This window comes from Phaethon aethereus (assembly GCF_964289735.1).
Source record: "Phaethon aethereus genome assembly, chromosome: 9".
In the NCBI taxonomy this organism is placed as follows: domain Eukaryota; kingdom Metazoa; phylum Chordata; class Aves; order Phaethontiformes; family Phaethontidae; genus Phaethon; species Phaethon aethereus.
The window spans coordinates 4,887,195-4,901,572 of NC_138585.1; the positions used below are offsets into that span (position 1 = coordinate 4,887,195).

At 49.4% G+C, this 14,378-nt stretch overlaps 2 protein-coding genes across 2 annotated transcripts in view; both read right to left on the reverse strand.

Annotated features, from left to right (window-relative positions):
• Positions 1-1,228: 1,228 nt before the first annotated feature.
• On the reverse strand, positions 1,229-3,450 carry DUSP28 (dual specificity phosphatase 28). Its single transcript, XM_082003615.1, has 2 exons — positions 2,840-3,450; positions 1,229-1,910 (listed from the first exon to the last, which is right to left on the reverse strand). Exons 1-2 carry the CDS (start codon positions 3,185-3,187, stop codon positions 1,785-1,787), a joined length of 474 nt encoding a protein of 157 aa, XP_081859741.1. The 5' UTR covers positions 3,188-3,450; the 3' UTR covers positions 1,229-1,784.
• Positions 3,451-9,889: 6,439 nt separating this feature from the next.
• The window catches only part of GPC1 (glypican 1), a gene marked incomplete at its 5' end in the record, with an annotated part of 215,288 nt that continues 210,799 nt past the window's right edge, over positions 9,890-14,378 (reverse strand). Inside the window, 3 exons of the mRNA XM_082003358.1 lie at positions 9,890-10,229; positions 10,696-10,871; positions 12,046-12,179. Of these exons, the coding sequence (XP_081859484.1) occupies positions 10,012-10,229; positions 10,696-10,871; positions 12,046-12,179 (528 nt within the window). The 3' untranslated portion in view covers positions 9,890-10,011. The remainder of the gene's footprint in view (positions 10,230-10,695; positions 10,872-12,045; positions 12,180-14,378) is intronic.

The window sequence follows — 14,378 nt, forward strand, 5'->3', positions numbered from 1 at the left end:
ACTGATATGCTGTAGCTGACTGCAAATTAATATGTCTCACAGTTAAAAATGTATTGTGTTTTCATTAATGTTTAGCTTCCTACTTTTGTTAGCAGCTTTAGCTTCTGACAGGAAATAAACTTTATTCCACAGACTGACTGAAACAGATTTTTTGATGAGTGGTATCCTGGCCATTAATAAGGATACAGTCAATATACTGTGGGCTTTAAGTCTCACATTATACTGAAATTCATATTATGTAAGACAGTCAAGATTTATAAAAGCTACAAAAAATTCCCTAACAACCACTCACCTCCAAATCTGCAGATGCAACAAATTTCTTGTTGGTTGTAATGCAGTTACCAAAGATAAACGATACAGAACGAACCAAACACAGCTGGGAGTAGAGAAAGCATCTGGTGTGAAAATGCCTTGTGATAACTAAAGATGATAGCCCCAATTTTTTATTTTTATTTCTGTGTTTCTAGCTTTTAAAATAATCCTATTTTAACTTTGAGCAATCTTTTAACTTTAGAAACTTCTACTGCAGCTGATTTGTCTAATTCATGCAATGCCCCAGTGGCTTTATTCTCTGTCATTGTTCCACCATTAGAATTTCTGCCTTAAACTACTCCACTGCTAGGAGCGTATGTTTGCCTTCTGTAAGCACGCAGCTTCTGATGAGCTAACTTTTTACTTCGTATTGATGCTTTGAGCATCGTGGAATGGAATTGCACACTGTGGGTTCACAGGTTTCATAACTTGTCCCTTTTAAATTACAAATGTATTAATACAGTTCGACAAAATACCCTGTTGTTTCCCTCTACTTTTAACGTCTTACAAAAAACATAATCATCATCTGATTTAGAAGTTTCACGCTGCTTCCTTATATCACAGATATAAGGAAGATATCCCAGATATCCCAATAGATAACTTCACAGGGCAACCTGCAAGCAGTCTTAGCAGAAACTATTTAGCCATGTCGCTTGCATGCAGATACAGCTGACTTGTAAACTGACACGTTAGGGCATGATAGATCTTGCTAGGCTTAGTAAGGAGAGCTAAAAGGAGTGAGGATTACTTTTAGATTGCCAGTGTCATCTTCTTCCCTCCACTATCAACTACTCTTTTAAAAATCATCCCTTTAGTCTTTTGGAGAATAATTTCAAAAGACGAAAAGGCAGTTAGCTTGCAGGGTGGGAGCTGAACTCCTTACCATCACCTGTATATTCTGCTCTCTGGGCTTTTAGGTAATTTTGTGATGGTGTTTTGGTCTAGTTGGATGTAAGGAAAATGCAGAGCTCAGCAATGACTAAGCAGTTCCAGTGTCTGTTTCCCACCAAAGGCTGTGTCAGGTCATGAACATGAATTATGATCCAATAGGGGAGAGCCAAGTTCAGAACCTCCTCGGTCTGGCATCAGATCTTCTAGTGACATCACTGGGAAGTTTAATTAAAAAACAAGAGTAAAATCCCTATGTAGTAACTAGCTCAACTCATTCATTTGTTCAATACATTGTTTTTATATTCAGCATCATTCAGGGAAAAATTAAGTGCTGAAGATACCATGCCTTTCCCTGGTTTGTTTACAGTCCTTCCAACCATTTTCTGTTCCTGCTGTTTCTCCCCACTTGTCTGCCCCTTCCCATGCACCTTCAATGGTAACGCTCTGAACGAATTTGATGAACCATCAACTCAGTTTGGGGAGTAAGGCATTTTATGTATAGGCGATATATGGAAGAGCTTTATTTATTTTATTTTTTTTTTTAATCTGTAGCAAGCCACTTAACTCTCATTAAAACAGCTTCACACATTGCTACTTTTAAATCCTTTGCTCAGCTGCTTTGGTACCTGCAAATCTTCTTCATATCGCTGGAGCTGAGACCAAAATCCTGCATTCGGTTCTGCTACTGGCCTGGCAGCCTTCACAGTCTAGAAAAAAGGAGAGACATTATAGAAGCAAGGGAAGGTATCGTGCAAACAGCTTTCTTCCTCTTTGACTTTTGAGTAGATGTACTTTACTTTGGTTTTGATTTTGCTATGGAATAATAAACAGATATTTTGGAGAGCTGACCTCACCCTCTGCTTGCTAAAACCTCCTGGAATGTGGTCCATGTTACAGAATGGATTCATGGGCAAGACACAAAAAGGAGCTGTTGAATTTGCTGGAAATGTGAACGTCTCTCACAAAGTGGGAGCACGGTCTCTCACAATGTTCATCTTTAAGATAGAGTGAAACTTGGTCATGTATCTGCACGCCTATGTCTCGTACTGAGCAAAACACTTGTCTAGATTAGAGACTTTAGGGTTACATCTACCAAATGGGTGATGGCTGAAAGATTGCAGGGCACCAGTCCTACATATTGGATGGGCTTCCTAATGAAGATGATGCTCTTACTCATAGCTAGATAGTCCCTGTTCAGCAGGCCTAATAGGTGATGTTTCTTTGCTGCGTTGAGCCGTCACACAAGTGATAAGAGCTAATCCTGCAAAACAAGTTCTGCACGGATTTGCTTCCTTTTCACTCATTTGCTTTACGTCTCTGTCTTTTTAACTTCACATCATGACCAAGCAAACAATAGGGGAAAACATTCACAAAACAACTAATTTTGCTACCAGTGCTTAAAAGCCTATTTGCATTTGTAGTTGTATCTCTCCTAGAAACCTCACATGGAAAGCTTATTTGTTGGGGGTGAAAAAACTTCCAGTGGCATTTCTATTCAAATGTTGAATACCTATATAACTGCTAATAAACACGTGAGAGCACCAAAATAATTCTATGAGAAATCATTACTCATTATAAGCATTGCATTTCTTGCCCAAAAGATGTCTAAATATAAATCTGGGTAGAAGTACAATACCTCAAAGGCATCCTTGAGTGGGAGCTTTCTGTGTCTCATCAGATAAGCAGTGCAAATGGCAGCTGATCGGCTGCGGCCATTTTTACAGTAAACTAAACACTTCCCACCGCTCTTCACAGCCTCTTCTATAGCATCACTGCACTGTTCAAAATACCGATACAGGTCTTCAGCCGGATCATCGAACACAGGCACGCGTATGCCCCGGACCTGCTGGAGGCCGGGGAACGGCTGCTGCCTGGTGACATTCACGCAGAAGGTGACCCCTTCTCGCATGAGCAGATCCTCGTTGCATGCTGCCTTGGCGTTGCTGATGAGCAGTGAGGCGGTGACCTTGCAGAGTTGGACCATCGGCAGCCAAGGCCGCGGTGTCACTGGCACCACCGCCCCGCTGCAGAGCTCCCGGACCGCCTCCTCCACACTGCATTCAAGCCGCAGCGCAGCCCTGGTGCAGCGGGACGCTGCGGATATCGGGGTGCCGGTGGCTCCTGCCAGCAGCCTGTACGGCTGTGCTGCCCTGCTGCCAGCGGGGCTGTGCTATATTTATCCCCACTGAACAGTCTTGGACGTAAGGGCTTTGGCAGGTCCTAGTGCCTGCTGGAGCCCGAGAGCTGCGTTTAAACCGCCAAAAGCAATTTCAGAGCCTACAGATCATTTGTAAAACAACTGGATTTGTACAGTCCCTATCCCTACAGCAGCTTCTTACAAAGAACTAAACCCCCCTGTCTTCCTCACAGGAAAGCTGATGCTGGGGTCAGCACTGATGCAATATTGGTGCAATGATGCAGTATTGATCTGATCACCTCCAGCTCACCATTGAGCTCATCTAGTTGCCCCTCACCTACAACAAAAGTGTGAGTACCCAGAAAATGATTTACTAGGCTAGTTAGATATGGTAGAGCTAATCTTTCTGGACTTCAGTAAAATTGCTGAGGTGGTGCCAGGGCAGAGAGTATCTTACATGTGAGTGTGCAAACATGCGTTTGAGCTGTGAAGGACGAGCAGGGATGGACAAGGGCCTATTCAGGGGAACGTCACATCAGACGGTGCCAGGCAGGTTCTGCAGGGCTGGACATGGGTACCAGCCGCTTCCTGGCAGATAAGCAGGTGGCTGAGCCTCTTGCACTCTTTTCTTTCTGGTCATGACACAAAAAGGAGCCTGTGACCGATATTTGCTGCTGGCACAAAGATGAACCTGGACTACCACAGTGGCAGGGCATTGACTAATAGGACTGGTGTGAAATGCAATGCCAGCCACTAAGGAATCGGCCATGAGGGACAAGGATGAGCTTCTGTTCCATCATGGAGGGAGGGGAAGGCGACCTGCTGCACACCTACCATCACTCCTATCAGTAACAGCCTGCCAGAGAGAGGCCAGCTCCAGGGCCAAGGGAGATGGCTCCCTCACACAAGAGCACCGCGTCCCCTCCTGCTGTTGTCACATGCCTCACCTGCCTGCGGGCTCGCTCCTCTGCCCCGTCGCTTCCTTCACCCAGGGCTCAGGGCATCTGGCTGGACAAAGGCCCCATCAGGCTGGGTCCCTGGAGCTGTAAAGGAGAAAGCCCAGGAGAGCATTGCCCTGACACCTCTCCTGCGGCCATGACTTCTGGGATTTTTGGGCCCTCCCTGGCACTGGTGGTCATCCAGCACAGGATTTCCATGGCGCACCCTTATTCCCAGGCCATGACGCTGCAGATCAGACAAAGAGCCTTTCTGAGATCACTGCCAGGGATTTTCCTAATTGGATGGGCACATGTTAGTTCCCTATCCTGTGGAAAAGAGCCAGCTGTTGCCTTACCTTCCTCCTCCTGCCTGGGAGGTAGCAATGGCTTGTCTTTCTTCTGCCTGCCCTCACTGGAGGGCTTTCTGGGGCCCTTTGTAGAGGTCCCTGGGTGGTGGTTTATGGACATGCACCTGTTCAAACCTGGGTGGAAGGAGAAGACACCAGCATGACTCATGTGCCTGACCAGGCATGAACTTTCCACCAATCCCTATGGGCAGCAGCAGCCCAGCAGACTGCTCTGGGATTTGCCAGCCATAACTGGTGTGACTTACTGGGGTGAGACTGGCTTACCAGTTCCCCACAGCTCTCCACTGCAAGTTCTTAGCTGTGAATTTGCAAACGTACAGTGTTCAGTGGCATAACAAACCAATGAAATGTCTGCAAACAGCTTTAATACACACACAGCTATAAGTGGCCATATTTAAGATCATAATTACACACAGAGGAGGCAAAGGAGGTGACTGGTCTGCAAACAACTCCTCCTAGCAGGAAACCAACATTTCTATACCTTATGTATATAAATTTGTGCACATGGTGCAAATAGCTGTAACTGCAGGACAGGAAACCAAAGAAATACCTACACTCTTGAGGGTATCACTCAATAATAAATGTAAGTGATATTTGCTTCCAGGCAGACAGATGCACTTTCAGTAGTTTCCAGTTATCAAGTCTCTCTTAGACACCTCATGAGCAGCTTTCGACGCATTACCTTGGCTCCCGCATTCACCCACTTCTGGAAGCGGACAGGGCAGAGCTGAAGCACAACCTTCCTGCTGCACCAGGTCAGTCCCAGGCACGCGCTCGAGATCAAATATCCACGTCACTGCGATGGCCCAGTGGTCTGCTTCGCTTGCTGTAAACCCTGCCAAGAGCTGCACTAATACAAGGCCATGGTAAATAATTAGCACAACACTTCGTAATGACAAATACCAAGGGTATTTCTGATTCCTCGTACTATTATGCCATGACTTTTTGTGCATCTATATGAGGAAGAGAACATTTAGCATACTTGCTTCAATGAATCCAGTCAGGCTCACCTTGGTTCCACACACCTCTCACCCACACAACCCTGGCAGTTGTTCCTCCAGGTTACCCAGGGCTGGATGCAGGCAAATCCTTACTGCCAACCTTGGCACCAGCCCATCACAAACCTTGTGGCTGAAAGCATGGTTTCACTCCTCGGGAATTCTGTCCTGGCCTTTATCTGTGCCTTAACAAGGAAAAAGAAAGAAAACTCCAAACTCGTCTTAAATGGAGAAGAAATAAAACTGCCCTGTAAATACAGATTTAAGTCTCCAGCCTTTTTATTTATACAAGGATTCAAAGAACATATTTCAACTTTAGATAAACAGTGCAAGAGAGTTACAAGTACCTTGGTAACAGAAAGAAATAGATAACTGTCCAGCTATGCCAATAAGTGAAATAATTCTTACTCCTGCAGATAGAAATGCATCTGTTTAAAGCAAAGGTGGACTTTAGATATTTTCTACACCTTAGCCCCTACCAAGCCCACCGGAAAACAACAGGCAGTTTGTCATTTGTAAATGATAAGTAGCTGTGCTCTCAAAGCCTTTTGAGACCCTCACCCTTAGTGAAAACATACACGTTATGGCACAAAAGAGCAGGCTGAAAGACAGAGACACTTGGAAATCCACTGTTTCTGGTTCTCCCCTTTCCAGGGACACGAGTCCTTAATATTTTTTCCTAGCCCACTACCTGCCTCCACATCCCTGTGAAGTACGAGGCCTTTTCAAACCGAACAAACACCATGACTCACCATCTTGATAACAGCGAAGCAAACGTTCCTCTCCAGCCACTCCCACTCCCCAGCGCTCCCCATTCACGTAACCAACCCATGGCAGCCGCCAGCCCCCAGCCCACCACCGCCACAGGGCTGGGGAGGTTTGTCACAACACTTTTGAGCAGGCGAAAGCCCAGGAAACGTCATTTGTAAGCACTGAAACGGCCACAGGCTCTGTGCCACTCCGAGCGCAGGCTCAGGGCTTGTCTGGACCTGGGCCGACTTCAGCTTGTTGAGCCGTGCCAGCGGTTGTCGAGCCGTCAGGAACTATGGTTTGCCTTAGGTTTCCTTTAGTTTAGAGTGATACCAAGTTGGTACCTTGGGGGGACTTGGCCGTTTTGGCCCCCCAGCAGAAGGTGGCAAGGCCAAGCGCAGCCCTGGGCCACCAAATTGCAGCAGGTTGGGGAAACCGCTTCAGAGTAATGAAGAGAACAGAAAAACTGAATATCCAGGAACCGACAAAAAGCAGCAGAGTAGGCAGACTGTGTGAAAAGGTACACAAAATAAACCAAGCAGACCCAGGACCGAGGACGGACGAAGCGTCAACACCAACAACATGTGCCTCCTGGCAAGGAGCGGGAAGAGCCCCTGGCACCACCCTCGCCTGCCCCACACAGACCTCAGGCTGCCGACGCTGGGACAGAAGCAGTTGCCTTTGGGGCCCAGAGGGACACTGAAGTGTCAGCTCAACCCCAGCCAAAGGGGGAAGGTGTATCAGGAAGGGTTTTTCCTGCACAACAGTTTTTACTGTATCCTTGAGGCTTTGCTTATTAATTTGGACTACTGGGTTTTATTATCATAACAGGATCAATAATTTGGGCCATTAAATTGTTAAAATACTAACTGGACAGTCAGTAGATCCTTGTCTTCACATTTAAGGTCTGTTTCCCCTGGGACCTGTAGGAAGCATTTGAGGGTAACAGGCTGACAGCAAACGCTAACTGCACAGAAATGGAAATGACAAGGACTTCTCTCCCTATCTCCCATTCTGCAAAGCAAAACACTGACCTCAGCAGTCATGTGTTAAAACTCCAATTCAACCCAACCGTTTTTTGAAGAGGGTGCAATGTTTTAATGCCCCTCTTCCCCCCCCCGCCCCCCTGCTTTTTTTTTTTGCTTTGGATGTAAAGTTTCTGCAGGATTGGTTGTGGGGTTTTCTGTAACTAAGGCTAAATTTGTATTGGCAATTCTGGCAAAAAAGAAAAAAAAGATGGGAACTCTTTAGAGCAGGAAAAGTAAAACGTGGAACTTGCCGTATTTCTAGAAGTAAATACATCTGTATAAATCCATGACTTGTATTTATCCACTCCTGGGTTTTGATGGGTCTAGTGGCGTTGTCTGTCCTTTAGCCAACGGCCAGCACCCTGGCTTTCATTTCTGAAACCCTACCAGATCGGATCAGAAGCTGTTGAGTACAAGGCAGGAAGGATACCAAGTCCATAACATCAATAACTGTGACTTGCAGTAGCCAGTCAAAGCTGGCCTAAAATCTCTGCCTAGTTTGACGAATCATAAGCGTCGTTACCTGGCCCCAGGACGAGGTGAGCAGAAGCCGACACTGCCTCCCAGTGCCTGGTGGGACCCCTGCCCCAGGGAGGGCAGACAAGCTCCCTCCGTGCCCGCCTGTGCCAGCTTTCAGCATTACCTCGCTCATGTTCTCATTTTCCCTTTAATTGCACATTCTAGAAACTGCTAATGCTAAAAATGTTTGGGGATTCCCCCTCCCCCCCTTAGAAAACAGCCAAACCCCAATCCCAAAAACATTTGCTCAGCCCAGAGACACTTCTCCTCTGGCAAGACAGAGGAGAAATTCTCAAACATGTGCTGTGCAGACCAGCAAAGTAGTAGATACCCTTCTGCCCTCCCTCTCGCCCACAGTACAAACACATTTGAAACTCAAACCCAACCCCACAAGAATGAAGCCCAAGCCCTGGGCGTGCTCTTGGCCCAACCAGTCACAGTGACTCCATTGTACCTATAACATCTGCTAAACCTACATCTCCAGCCGACGCCTGCCGTACCCGTTAGGTACAGAAGCCTTCTGGAAGCCCCGAAGCACACAGCCCCACAAGCACAGACACTCCTACAGCTACGTGCGGATATTTATGTCTTTCACTGACCACCCGCAGTCTCAAAACCCGGCACGAAGGCCACCCCAGCAAGCATTCTGGGCTTGGAGCAGCCGCCGGTGTGACCCAGAGGCTGGTGTGTGGTGGGATGGGGCGGCAGAGGGTGAGCCTGGCCCTTCCCTGAGCCAAAACAAAGCTCCTGGCAGGTGTCTGACCTGCTCTCTCACCCCGTCCCTGTGGCCGTTAGGGAAGGTGCGTGGGAGGATGGGGAAGGGACAGGGAAAGCAGAGATTCACTTAAAAACCTACAATGCAACAGGAAAAAACACCAAAAGAAAAAAAAATGTCCCAAACAAAACATGTCCCATCCCCGCATCCTCCCCAGCAAGTGCTACCTCGAGTCAGGCTCCTGGACAGGGTCACTGCCCAGGGCTAATCGCTACCAGCCCCCCTCTGCCCTAAGGCAGCTGCCCGGGGTGTCACTCCCGCATGTGCTTGGTGTGAGCACTCCAGTTAGTAAAAAGTCCCTGGTCTTTCTTACTGCCAAAAAAAAAAAAAAAAAAAAAAAAAAAAAAAAAAGATTCCCATCCACAGCTGGGGCTGGAGGAAGAGGAGGCAGCACAACTGTCTGTCAAGTGGGGAATCCCACCATGCATATTTTCATCTCTCTGTTACCTGTGACGGTACTGCACTGCAGGTAGAAATTGGACCATTATTACTTGGGTAAAAAATGGCTTTCCAACTAGCATGCAAAGAAAAAATACCCCAAACCCCAACCCCTAACACTCATTCCCAGTCACTTAGATGTAGGAGACCTACATTTCAAATTGTCGTCAGCTACGAGCTCTAGTCAAGAAACCCACTTGTGACCCTTCCAAAGGAAAAGGAAGTTCTGCGTTTTTGGTTCCAACAGCCACTGCCAAATGGTTTCAGTTCAACCCACCAAACCTGCTCATGCTCCTACATACGCTGCTGGAAGCGAAGGGCCATCTCTGCCTGCCTAGGAAGTAGAGAGGAAAAACCCGAAAGAGCCCCTGAATGCAGCACTTGAGCAGCGCTGATGATCTCAGTCTCTCTGCGTTACGAAGTGGCGCTGCTCTCGGCCCCATCGCGCTTTTGGCAGCAGTATGGCAAGCAGCGCTCTGGCCAGCGGCTGGGTAACAAGATCAGGGCAATTGCATATTCCACTGGAGGCAGCAGAAGAGCTGCCCTCGGAGGGGCTGGCCGGGTTCCCCCCAGAGGCCTCTCTGCAAAGGCTTGTTTCAGCCCCGAGAGCCAGCTTGTGGCAGTAAGAAAAGTAAAACAATGAGGTACGGAAAGAAGGGCCCAGCACTGGGGAAGAGACCAAAAAAGAAGAAAACAGCGCGAGCACTGCCAGAAATAGCAAACAACTGAAACCTTTTTCTCCTCCCCCCATTTTTCCCGCCCCCCCAAGGTGAATTAAATATGTCCTTTTGTTGGTTGGTTGGTTTTGGCAAAGTGAAGCTCTCGGCCGCAGTCTCTTTCCTGGCTGTGCTAGTGAGTTACCGCCACAAGTGTTGTGCGGCAAAGAAAGCCACCGAAAGGAGGAGGAGGAAGGCAGAAGGCAAAGATCTGCTGCTGGCCTCATTGATGCCGTGTCCAGACTGTTTAGGAATAGCGTGCGTTTCTGGCTGCCTGGTGCTGGGGCTCTTAGAAAGTCTTTTGCCACATACGTCATCAGGACAGCTGTCACCGCTCCCAGAGCCGCTCATGTCATCACCTGCGCAGAGACAACCATGGGGTGAGACCCGACTGCCTTAAGAGTGGGTGACATCCTGCCTTCCTCTTGCTGCAACCCCTGGGAACTCTGGCCACCAGCCGTGCTCCGACCACCTCCTCCTCTCTGCATCCCGCACGATGGGATGCAAGCCCGTACCTCATCTCCAGCTGACTTTAACTACCTGCTGCTGCAGCAGCTGGAAGCCTCCAGAGCAGATGGGAGCAGTGGCCCCCTCAGCAGGGCTGGACTGGGACTGGGGAGAGCACAGTCTCCAGCCACCCCGCAGCAAGTCGGCTGCACTCGAACAGACCCTCTGCAGACACGAGCCAAAAGCCAGGTCACCACAACCTCTCTCTGCCATCAGGGCCCAGCTGTGGCGTCTGCATAGAGGCCCACGCAGGCTGCCAGGACCGACTGCTCAGCCCCTCTTGCCTGGTGTGGACCTCTCCAGTTCTGCAAAACTCACTTGCGTCTTGGAAATCCACATCATTCCCGATGTTAGCATTGCCCAGACGGTTTGTCATGATCTTTAGCTGCATGATTTGCTGGCGAATGGTCATATCTGGCTTGGTGATGTCCACCTCCACCTCTGGGTTGTTAATCTGATTAGCTAAGCCGTCCCCCATCACTTCGGGCAGGTAACTGCAAAGGAAGGAGACAGGTTTAGATATCTCCCCGCAGCTAAGCTCACCTCTTGATAATCCAGCCTCTTTGAACCCCAGAGAAGCTGCAGTCAGTGGCGTTGGCTTGTCAAACAGCCTCCATATGCTGGTGTTTGCTGCGAGGCAGCCAGCTCTAGGGCTGGCCGAGCCTTGCTGCCGTGGCCAGACCCCATCAGAGCCTGTGGCTCACCCTAAGGTCACCTCAGCTTGCTGGAGGTGGGTAGTGGCCTTGCAGCATCACTGTCCTGGCATGGGGAAGGGTTTCCTGCAGGAAAGGCTGTGCGTGGGGCTGAGGGGTTACTCTCAGGCTGGTACCTGTGGAGCCACAGTGACACTCCCCTATGGAAAAGCTCTGTCCATCTGGGAGGCTGAGGAGCACCTTCATCCCTGCCCCTGTTAAGTCGTGTGGGGACTGACACCCTGGGACGACTGAATGCCCCCAGCCCGGTACAACCAGACAAACCCTCAGGCAACCTTCAGTTAACTGGGAGCTGTCAACCCGCAGACAGAGCTGCGCAGTGTCCCGGCCCCTCTGCTCCTGCAGATCTGCAGCACGGCTGGCAATGACGTGCAATATGAAAGAACCGAAGGCGCCAGCTCTAGGCTGGCAGTGACCAAGCCAGCAGGTCAGCAGAGAGAAGCAGAAAAAGGTGCGCGTCCAGCAGCTGCCCCTCCCCTCTCACGGCCATCCTTTAACTGTCAGCCATGGGGTGGGAGGTGTTTCTGCAGCTGTTTGATGTCACCCAGGTGCCTCCTCTCATGACGGAACAGCACTTCAGAGCAGGTGTGGATAGAAAGATGTGTATGCAATTCTCAGCAGCAGCTCTGGGGTTTGTGAGGTAAATCCAGCCCTTCCTCCTTCTGAGTGCACGTGGAATTGCAAAACTGCTTCCTTAGTACAAATCTACACAGTTATTTCAGAGAGAATGCATTTCAATGCATAACCCTCCAGCACACTGCAAAATGACAACAGGCTTGTCATTCCCAGGTACCAGTTTTTCAGGAAACGCAGCATTTCTGTGGACAGGGACAGAAGTTTTGGCTCAATCTGAACAAGTGGGGCTGGCTGAGATGATGTACGAGTGCCTTTTATTCAAACCCTCTCTCTCTCACCCCAGAATGGTGCTATCCTGGCACCTTGACCCTCTCCATACCTGCCCTTAGTCATCCCATTCCAACACTTGTCGTCCGTCACTGAGCTGGCCATTACTTTTTTGCTGCACAGGCTGCCGGGCAGAGTGATCCAGTATGTCTTGAGAGCTGTCAGATTCCCTTTGGCATCTAAAACCTGTAAACAGAGGATGCTCAGGGCCAGGAGAGAGGTGGGGCACCCCAGAGCTGTTGGAAAGGACACGGATCCTGGGTATTTTTTTTGTTTTACCATCAAGTCTGTTTTTATGCACACAAGGATGTGTCACCAACCATCTTCTAAAGACCCAAGCAGCCAAAGCTGAAGGCTACACGCTAAGGACTGTTCTGGTGCCGTAAGATTAACTAAAAGATCATCTTCTGGTTAATCTAACTCACGAAGAGTACAAGGATCTCGTTAGGTCAAGCAGGGACAAAATTAGAAAGGCAAAAGCCCAGCTAGAGCTCAGTCTGGCCACAGTTGTAAAGGATAATAAAAAATGTTTTTACAAATATATTAACAACAAAAAGAGAGGCAAGGAGAATCTCCATCCCCTACTGGATATGGCGGGGAACATTGTCTCCAAGGACGAGGACAAGGCTGAGGTACTTAATGCCTTCTTTGCCTCAGTCTTTAATCGCCAGACCAGGTATCCACAGGATATTCAGCCCCTTGAGCTGGAAGATGGGGATGGAGAGCACAATGTACTCCTCATAATCCAGGAGGAAGCAGTCAAGGACATGTTAAACCACCTGGACACCCACAAGTCTATGGGGCCTGATGGGATCCACCCGAGAGTATTGAGAGAGCTGGCGGAGGAGCTTGCCAAGCCACTCTCCATCATTTATCAGCAGTCCTGGTTAACAGGGGAGGTCCCAGAAGACTGGAGGCTTGCCAATGTGACGCCCATCTACAAGAAAGGCCGGAAGGAGGATCCTGGGAACTACAGGCCTGTCAGCCTGACCTCTGTACCGGGGAAGATTATGGAGCAGTTGGTCTTGAGAGTGCTCGCAGGGCACCTGCAGGACAACCAAGGGATCAGGCCCAGCCAGCATGGGTTCATGAAAGGCAGGTCCTGCTTGACCAACCTGATCTCCTTCTATGACCAGGTGACCCGCCTAGTGGATGAGGGAAAGGCTGTGGACGTTGTCTACCTGGACTTTAGTAAAGCCTTTGACAGCGTCTCCCACAGCATTCTCCTGGAGAAACTGGCGGCTCGTGGCTTAGACAGGTTTACTCTTCGCTGGGTAGAGAACTGGCTGGATGGCCGAGCCCAGAGAGTTGCGGTGAACGGCGTTAAATCCGGCTGGCGGCCGGTCACGAGTGGTGTTCCCCAGGGCTTGGTTCTGGGGCCGGTCTTGTTCAGTATCTTTATTGATGATCTAGATGAGGGAATCGAGTGCTCCCTCAGTAAGTTTGCAGATGACACCAAGCTGGGTGGGAGTGTTGATCTGCTGGAGGGTAGGAGGGCTCTGCAGAGGGATCTGGACAGGCTGGATCGATGGGCAGAGGCCAACTGTATGAGGTTTAATAAGGCCAAGTGCAGGGTCCTGCACTTTGGCCACAACAACCCCATGCAATGCTACAGGCTTGGGGAGGAGTGGCTGGAGAGCAGCCCGGCGGAAAGGGACCTGGGGGTGCTGGTTGACAGCCGGCTGAACATGAGCCGGCAGTGTGCCCAGGTGGCCAAGAAGGCCAACAGCATCCTGGCCTGTATCAGGAATAGTGTGGCCAGCAGGAGTAGGGAAGTGATTGCGCCCCTGTACTCGGCACTGGTGAGGCCGCACCTTGAATACTGTGTTCAGTTTTGGGCCCCTCACTACAAGAAGGATGTTGAGGTGCTGGAGCGTGTCCAGAGAAGGGCAACGAAGATGGTGAGGTGTCTGGAGCACAAGTCTTATGAGGAGCGTCTGAGGGAACTGGGGTTGTTTAGTCTGAAGAAGAGGAGGCTGAGAGGAGACCTTATCGCTCTCTACAACTACCTGAAAGGGGGTTGTGGCGACGAGGGTGTTGGTCTCTTCTCCCAGCTAACTAGTGATAGGACAAGAGGAAATGGCCTCAAGTTGCGCCAGGGGAGGTTTAGATTGGATATTAGGAAAAATTTCTTCACCGAGAGAGTGGTCAGGCATTGGAACAGGCTGCCCAGGGAGGTGGTGGAGTCGCCATCTCTGGAAGTGTTCAAAAAACGTGTGGATGTGGCGCTTCAGGACATGGTTTAGGGGACATGGTGGCGCTGGATTAATGGTTGGACTTGATGATCTTGATGGTCCTTTCCAACCTAGTGATTCTGTGATTCTGGGCCATGAGGACAATGCTGAGAACCAGCCTTGGTGGGAGCCAGCAGTGCTCTGCCAGGGT